Consider the following 9,469-nt stretch of genomic DNA (forward strand, 5'->3'; position numbering starts at 1 on the left):
CAGGGAGTGAGCCCTTTGCAAAGTAACTTTGGATGCCAACTAGTTGCACAATTTTAAAATCAACATTAAGTTGATAAAAAAATTTAGAACTAAACAAAGAAAATCTAAAGTTGGCCAAACTGGCTCTGATACCATATTATCAAGCTCTGATACCATGTTATCAGGCTATGATATGTTTAGTACTTTACGGGCTGCCCCTCCCCAGTTCACCAAAAAAGTAATGTTTTACAAAAAATAACAGCCCACAAAAACTACACATTTAAAGTAAATTTGGATGGGAAGAGTTCCATAGATGCGTAATGTATGGCAATCCAGCAGCCCGGGCACATTTCTTCCAAGTTATCGTAAACACCAGCCATATATATGTTTTGGTCGATCTATTTAAAAGGAAAAAAAAACACAAACAAACAAAAAAATTAGTATAAAAAAATAAAATAAAAATCTTTAAAAGATTATTTAACTAATTTTTTACGTTCATAATAATATGCGTGCCAATATTTCTAATTTTTCTAATCATATTCTTCAGAGTATTGATCATAGTTAAAGACCTTACAAAATTATAGCGGCAATCGATAGCAAGTTCGTCATTATACCATACATCCATTAGTCTACAAGGAAAACCAATTTGGTCAAATGCATCTAACAGTAACTTAGCCGCCGTTTTGCTGTGAATTTTATAATTCCTATACAGTAGCCGCTCAAACTTTATAACAAAGTCAATTAGTAATTCTTTTTATTCTACATCATTACAATATGTTAGGAATATTAGAGACATTTTTAATTTGTCATTTCTGAAAAAAAAAATTTAGAATTTAACAAAGAAAATGATAAAATTTAAAATGTATGAAATACTTACTCATCTGGCCTTAACGATTCCATTATATTGAACATAGAGTCTATGTGTAAGTGAAAATCATGGTGAGGAATCCAATTGTGCACAATTCTTGAAATACCATCCATGCAAAATAATGTTCAACTTCTTGGCCATTTCGTTACAAATTCAACTTTCAATTGTTCAGTATTTTCATTTAATTTCGTATCACACACAATTAATTCAGAAAACTCAAACTCTCCACAGAAAACACACACGACAATAATACTCTTTAATAACGACCTGCAAAATACCAAATGTGAAAAAAAAATTAAATTAAATAAAAATATAAATACTTATTTTAACATAAATAAAATAATAATAAAACATATAATAATATAAATAAACCTTAAACGATATAAGTCTTTGTCTACCCGGTAAAGATTTGATTGCATCCAACGATTGATCGTGTTAATTTTTTCGGTAATTATAACACAATTATTTTCTACACTTCGCTTGATACCGTATACTTTGAGAAGAGATAAATTGTTTGTGTTTTAGTAGTAATTCAAAACTACATTATAATCATACTCACCATTCATCAACTTCCATATCGTGCACGATGTTCCGTCAGGGAGTGAGCCCTTTGCAAAGTAATTTTGGATGCCAACTAGTTGCACAATTTTAAAATCAACATTAAGTTGATATTCAATTTTTTGATAATCATTAGGCCAAGCATTTGTATTGACCAATTCATCAATAGCTTCCATAATCTGCCACATACATCATTATTTAAAAAAAAAAAAAAATTCAGTACGATAAAATATCAAATAAAAATTTTAAAAATCAACAATAACACACAATCACACTAGCACATGATCAATTTCAAAGAAGTAAAACAACCCACAATCAACCTGTTGACCACTAAAAATTGTACTGAACCCTCCTCTGAAACGAAAGCTCGGAGAGAATCTAAAGTTGGCCAAACTGCCTCTGATACCATATTATCAAGCTCTGATACCATGTTATCAAGCTCTGATACCATGTTATCAGGCTATGATATGTTTAGTACTTTACGGTGCCTGCCCCTCCCCAGTTCACCAAAAAAGTAATGTTTTACAAAAAAATAACATCCCACAAAAACTACACATTTAAAGTAAATTTGAATGGGAAGAGTTCCATAGATAAGTAATGTATGGCAATCCAGCAGCCTGGACACATTTCTTCCAAGTTATCGTAAACACCAACCATATATATGTTTTGGTCGATCTATTTAAAAGAAAAAAAAAAAACACAAACAAACACAAAAATTAGTATAAAAAAATAAAAAAAAATCTTTAAAAGATTATTTAACTAATTTTTTTACGTTTATAATAATATGCGTGCCAATATTTCTAATTTTTCTAATCATATTCTTCACAGTATTGATCATAGTTAAAGACCTTACAAAATTATAGAGGCAATCGATAACAAGTTCGTCATTATACCATACATCCATTAGTCCACAAGGAAAACCAATTTGGTCAAATGCATCTAACAGTAACTTAGCCGCCGTTTTGCTGTGAATTTTATAATTCATATACAGTAGCCGCTCAAACTTTATAACAAAGTCAATTAGTAATTCTTTTTATTCTACATCATTACAATATGTTAGGAATATTAGAGACATTTTTAATTTGTCATTCCTGAAAAAAAAAATTTAGAATTAAACAAAGAAAATGATAAAATTTAAAAAGTATGAAATACTAACTCATCTGGCCTTAATGATTCCAATATATTGAATATAGAGTCTGTGTAAGTGAAATTATGGTGAGGAATCCAATTGTGCACAATTCTTGAAATACCATCCATGCAAAATAATGTTCAACTTCTTGGCCATTTCGTTACAAATCCAACTTTCAATTGTTCAGTATTTTCATTTAATTTGGGAAAATCAACGATTTGGTCCCTCAATTGTTAGCGAAATATCAATGTTGTCCTTTAATCACGAAATCATCGATTTAGTCCCTGGAAATAACTGTTTTTAGTCGATTTGCCCCTTCCGACCGTTTCCCGTTGAGAATCCGGCGAATGCTCCGATTTGGCATGGGTAAGTTCGTCATTTCACATTTTGGTCCTATTCTTACATCGTTCTCCGCCTTTTTTTGGTTAAGTGTTGAAGAACCCTTACATTTCAGAGAAAGCCCTAAACCTTTTCCCTACCAAAATCCACCAAATTGGAGTAAAATCGTACTGATTGGAGCAAAATCTCAGGCATTGGAGCGACAGTATGACAAGTCGGAGGATTAATGGGTTTGCTACTACGCCAAACTGTAAGTTTTTCGTCAAAAATTAGGGTTTTTTTTTGGGATAATATGTTTTTGGTAGACATAGAACCTTGAAATGAGTATTTATGTTGATTCGTGCTTTATTTGAGGTAGACAGCAGTACATTAATGATTTATATTGGTGTTTTTTATTGGTGTTTTTGATTCGTACTGAGGTAGACAGACAACAGTGCATAAATGTATGTGTTTGGTTGTTTTTTTTTTTTTTATTGGTGTTGTTACTTTGAGGTAGACAACAGTGCATTAATGTCTGTGTTTGGTTGTTTTTTTTTTTTATTGGTGTTGTTACTTTGAGGTAGACAACAGTGCATTAATGTCTGTGTTTGGTTGTATTTTTTATTGCTATTATTACTTTGTAGAAGAAAGCAGTGATGGGGGTGGGGACCATGATTTGGTAGTATAAAGCAGTGCAGTTTTGCTTTTGTTGCTTAGATGTTATAAAGCAGTGCAGTTTTGATTTTAGGGGGTGGGGACCATGTGCTGGTTGTATAAGCTTTACTAGTATAAACTTTGTTTATGGATGGGGACCATGTGGTTGTGTTTTTGTCTACCAATTGTGTTATTTTTGTCTGCACTCAACTGTACTTTGTCTACTAGTATAATATTTTTGTCTGATTATTATCTCTTTATTTTATCTAGATGATGGTGAGGAAGAATATGTTTTTACAGTAAAATTACATCTTGGTGGGGATTTGATTTTGAAACCTAGGTTTAGTTATAAAAATGGGATAGTGGAGTATTTTGACCATTTTAATTGTGATGTTGGTACTATTCTAGATTTGAGAAGGATGGTCAGAATGCTTAGGTTTTGTGACAAAAAAGTCCAATTTTGGTATAAGGCTGTCAACATAAGAAAACCTACAGTTTTAAGGATAAATAGTGATGCTGATATCCTAGGATTGATTACTGAAATTCCAGTGAACAAAGAGGTGGCCATATATGTAGAGCATTTGCATGAAAATCAATGGGAAGATGATGTAAAAATCTCTAGGGAACTAGGAGATGATGTGTTATTGCATGATGAAGAAGTTAGTATGGAAAGTGATGAAGTTGAAGCAGGTGATGAAGTTGAAGCACATGATGAAGGACAGCCTAATATTGCAAACAATCTTAGGGACACTGCTACTAGTTCAAAACAGAAGATGGTTGAGGATTTTGTGGAGATTGAATGTGAGTTTTCTGAACAAGTACTAAGGAGTTTGTGTGATTCAGATTCAGAGGGGCAAGTTCATGGTCCATTAAATGTGTTTGAAGAGAGAAATTTAAAAAAAGGAAGGGTTTAAATTTCTGCTTGGAATGGTGTTTAATTCTGCTAAAGAATTCAAGTGGGCAGTTTAATACCATGAAAGTCTGAGGCAGAAAGATGTTATGTTTAAGAAGAATGAGGGGAGAAGAGTTAGGGTAGTGTGTAGACACCAAAATGTCTGCAACTGGTCTATTTTTGGTTCAAAGTCCAATCCAGGTTCTCCATTTACTATCAAGACTTACAATTCTGTTCACACATGTGGGAATCAAGATGAAAACAAGGTTGTAACTTCTGGTTTTTTAGCAAAATTCTTCAAGGAAGATTTCAGAATGAATACAGATTGGGGTAGAGGACCATTTCAGGAGCATGTGAAGGCTAAATTCAACTGTCAGCTAACTAGAAACCAAGCATATTTGGCAAAAAAGAAAGCTATAAAGCAAATAGATGGACAAGACTTAGAACAATTCAAGTTACTGAATGACTATTGTGAAGAACTAAGAAGAAGCAACCCTGGAAGCACTGTCAAAATGAAGTTAGACACTGAATTTAGTGTGAATGGAAGGCCTAGATTTGTTAGGCTATACATTTGCTTTGCAGCTTGCAAGGAAGGGTTTGTTAGGGGGTGTAGACCCATTATTGGGGTTGATGGCTCCCACCTAAAGGGTGCTCAAAAAGGAGGGCAACTACTGAGTGCTATAGGTTTAGATGGTGATAATAGTCTTTTTCCAGTAGCATTTGCTATAGTTGAGGGTGAGTTGAAGGAGACATGGTCATGGTTTTTGGATTTATTGGACAGTGACTTAAACATCTCAAATAATCCTGGTGCTTGGACAATCATTTCTGATAAACAGAAGGGCTTAATACCTGCTGTGGAGGAACTATTTCCAGGGCTTGAACATAGGTTTTGTGCTAGGCATCTACATGCCAATTTTATGAAGGATGGGTTTACTGGTCATTCCCTCAAAATGCACTTCTGGGCAGTGTGTAAGGCTACTACTGAGGCAGATTTTCATGCAAAGATGGAGGAGCTAAAGTTGGAGAATCCTAAGGCTTTTGAATGGTTAAGTGCAAGGGATCCAAAACACTACTCTAGAGCATTTTTCAGCACATTCCCAAAGTCAGATTTGCTACTTAATAATCTTTGTGAATCTTGGAACAGTTGCATTCTAAATTTCAGGGATAAGCCAATACAAACAATGGTTGATAAGATAAGGTTATATTTGATGATTAGGATGCAAAAGAATAGGGACAAAATGAGTTGTCATCCCTTCAAGGTCTGTCCAAAAATTCAGAAAATCTTAGAAGAAGGAAAAGAGAGATGTTGTAGATTCAATGCATATAAATTTGTTGGTGATATTTATCAAGTTGATGATGACAATTTCAAGCCTTTCAAGATTGATCTAGGTGCTAGGCAGTGTAGTTGCAGGAGATGGGACCTCACTGGCATACCTTGTACACATGCCATTGCAGCTATAAGGAAAAAGGGTGATATTCCAGAAGATTATGTCCATCAATGTTATACAGTGGAGCAGTACATGAGAGCATATGGCCCTGCAATATTGCCTATCCGAGCCCCAGAATTATGGCACAAAACTAGTGAACCACCCCCAATCCCACCAAAGTATAAGCCACAACCTGGGAGGCCAAAGAAGAAGAGAAAGATAGATCCAATTGTGGAAAAGTCAGATCAAACAAAATCTACTAAACAAGGTGAAGTTAAAAAGTGTAGGTTGTGTGGCATGAGAGGTCATAATAGGACTACTTGCAAGACAAAAGGCAAACAGGTAAGTGGATGTCTGGTTATTGTTAACTGGTTTGTGTGGCATGATGGTTTTGTTAACTTGTTTTATTGCTTGAAGGTACAAGAACCAGTGGTAGATGAAGTAAATGCAGAGCTGCAGGAACCTGAACATCATTTCCATCAAGAGCAATGCCATGATGTGGTGGTTGAGACACAAGTCCCAGACTTTGTGCTAAATGAAATGGTAAGTAAACTTTAACACTTGGCAGTGCATATAATTTGTTATTTATAATTTTTTGTGCCCATATTTTCAGGAAGCAATGACATCCCAACCATCACAAGCCATTGAAGGAAAAAATGTGATCCCAAGCATGTCGAATTTTATCTCTTCACACATATCATCTCAAGCTGTACATCATGGGATTACCACTAGAAGGAAGAAATATGTAACTGTTGGAGGACTTAAAGACATGAAGAAAAAGTGATCTTTCTGTGTAGGTTGGGAAACTATTTTGTAGGAGTATTTTGTAAGCTTAAAATGTAATTGTGAATTGGTGAACTTGGTGTAAGTTTGCAAACTTTTTTGTAAGATGGTGAATTGGTCAATTGGTTAATACCATGTAGTAATACTACTTTTTTGTAAGATTAAAGAATTGGTTCTGTTAATGCCAATATTGGAGCAGTTTATGTGAATTGGTTATGTGAATTAGTTATGTGCACTGTCTTGATTGGAGCAGTTTTTGTGGAGCAGGTTTTGTGTAAGTTGGTTATGTGAATTAGTTAAAGCCAATATTGGAGCAGGTTTTGTGTAAGTTGTCTTGATTATATACACACACTGTCAAAATGAATCTAACCATCCACTACCAAAATGAAGCTAACCATCCACTGTCAAAATGAAGCTAACCATCCACTTATCATTAACCATCACAAGCCAATTCATTACACCATCCACTGGAAAACAAACTACACAATGGGACTCCCAAATCAGATTACAGTACTACTTAAGCTGCAATAACCCTACATTTGCTACATCAGATTTCATCCATGTATTCATAACAAACAATGCAAATACAAAACCAATTCCAAATCCATACAAAAACTTAAAATTGGACTCCCAAATCTTCTTATTAAATTCATGATCCTTTTTCTCAATTGTCAAGTGCAGCTTGTCAATTTCCTTCTCATACTTGTCTGCCCTCTTCAACAATCCTCTAATGACATTTGCTACACGATCGGAGACATCATAGTCCATCCATTCAAAATACCTGCAACTCTCATTTCCCTGAGCAGAGCAGAACTCACACTGTCAAATATTCCCAAAATTTAAGCTAAATATTCCCAAAATTTACAAAATTTAACACTTACTCCGTATCTTGGACATGCCCGAAATCTCTTCCCTGGGTTAGCATAACTCCATGAAATCTTCATTGGAGCCAAATATCCGCACCTACATCGCACCTCCGCCATGAATTCCGCTGAAGAACTGTTGTTGCAAGACATTATGTTTCTTATTCGTTGCTTGGAGTCTTCAATCTCTTCAAATCTGCTCTCTGTTCAATCTCTTCAAATCTGCTCTCTGTTCAATCCCTTCAAATATGCTCTCTATTCAATCTCTTGTATCGTTGAAGAAGAATAAGACTAAACCAATTAAATATGGCAAAAAGAATAGGACCAAAATGTGAAATGACGAACTTACCCATGCCAAATCGGAGCATTCGCTGGATTCTCAACGGGGAACGGTCGGAGGGGGCAAATCGACTAAAAACAGTTATTTCCAGGGACTAAATCGATGATTTTGTGATTAAAGGACTACATTGATATTTCGCTAACAATTGAGGGACCAAATCGTTGATTTTCCCTTTAATTTCGTATCACACACAATTAATTCAGAAAACTCAAACTCTCCACAGAAAACACACACGACAATAATACTCTTTAATAACGACCTGCAAAATACCAAATGTGAAAAAAATTAAATAAAATAAAAATATAAATACTTATTTTAGCATAAATAAAATAATAATAAAACATATAATAATATAAATAAACCTTAAACGATATAGTCTTTCTCTACCCGGTAAAGATTTGATTGCATCCAACTATTCATCGTGTTAATTTATTTCGGTAATTACAACACAATTATTTTCTACACTTCACCTGATACTGTATACTTTGAGAAGAGATAAATTGTTTGTGTTTTAGTAGTAATTCAAAACTACATTATAATCATACCCACCATTCATCAACTTCCATATCGTGCACGATGTTCTGTCAGAGAGTGAGCCCTTTCCAAAGTAACTTTGGATGCCAACTAGTTGCACAATTTTAAAATCATCATTAAGTTGATAGGCCAAGCATTTGTATTGACCAATTCATCAATAGCTTCCATAATCTGCCACATACATCATTATTTAAAAAAAAAAAAAATTCAGTACGATAAAATATCAAATAAAAATTTTAAAAATCAACAATAACACACAATCACACTAGCAAATGATCAACTTAAAAGAAGTAAACCAATTCATCAATAGCTTCCATAATCTGCCACATACATCATTATTTAAAAAAAAAAAAATTCAGTACGATAAAATATCAAATAAAAATTTTAAAAATCAACAATAACACACAATCACACTAGCAAATGATCAACTTAAAAGAAGTAAAACAACCCACGATCAACCTGTTAACCACTAAAAATTGTACTGAACCCTCCTCTAAAACGAAAGTTCGGAGAGAATCTAAAGTTGGCCAAATTGGCTCTGATACCATATTATCAAGCTCTGATACCATGTTATCAGGCTATGATATGTTTAGTACTTTACGGGGCCTGCCCCTTTCCAGTTCACCAAAAAAGTAATGTTTTACAAAAAATAACAGCCCACAAAAACTACACATTTAAAGTAAATTTGAATGGGAAGAGTTCCATAGATGCGTAATGTATGACAATCCAGCAGCCCGGGCACATTTCTTCCAAGTTATCGTAAACACCAGCCATATATATGTTTTGGTTGATCTATTTAAAAGGAAAAAAAAAACACAAACAAACAAAAAAATTAGTATAAAAAAATAAAATAAAAATCTTTAAAAGATTATTTAACTAATTTTTTTACGTTCATAATAATATGCGTGCCAATATTTTTAATTTTTCTAATCATATTCTTCACAGTATTGATCATAGTTAAAGACCTTACAAAATTATAGAGGCAATCGATATCAAGTTCGTCACTATACCATACATCCATTAGTCTATAAGGAAAACCAATTCGGTCAAATGCATCTAACAGTAACTTAGCCGCCGTTTTGCTGTGAGTTTTATAATTCCTATACAGTAGCCGCTCAAACTTT

At 33.9% G+C, this 9,469-nt stretch overlaps 1 protein-coding gene across 1 annotated transcript; it reads right to left on the bottom strand.

Moving 5' to 3' along the window:
• Positions 1 to 7,121: 7,121 nt before the first annotated feature.
• Positions 7,122 to 7,591, bottom strand: LOC109163050. The gene is made up of 2 exons (XM_019311771.1): positions 7,490 to 7,591; positions 7,122 to 7,427 (listed from the first exon to the last, which is right to left on the bottom strand). Exons 1-2 carry the CDS (start codon positions 7,589 to 7,591, stop codon positions 7,122 to 7,124), a joined length of 408 nt encoding a protein of 135 aa, XP_019167316.1.
• Positions 7,592 to 9,469: the final 1,878 nt, after the last annotated feature.

Source organism: Ipomoea nil, unplaced genomic scaffold, assembly GCF_001879475.1.
Source record: "Ipomoea nil cultivar Tokyo-kokei standard unplaced genomic scaffold, Asagao_1.1 scaffold2975, whole genome shotgun sequence".
Lineage (NCBI taxonomy): Eukaryota > Viridiplantae > Streptophyta > Magnoliopsida > Solanales > Convolvulaceae > Ipomoea > Ipomoea nil.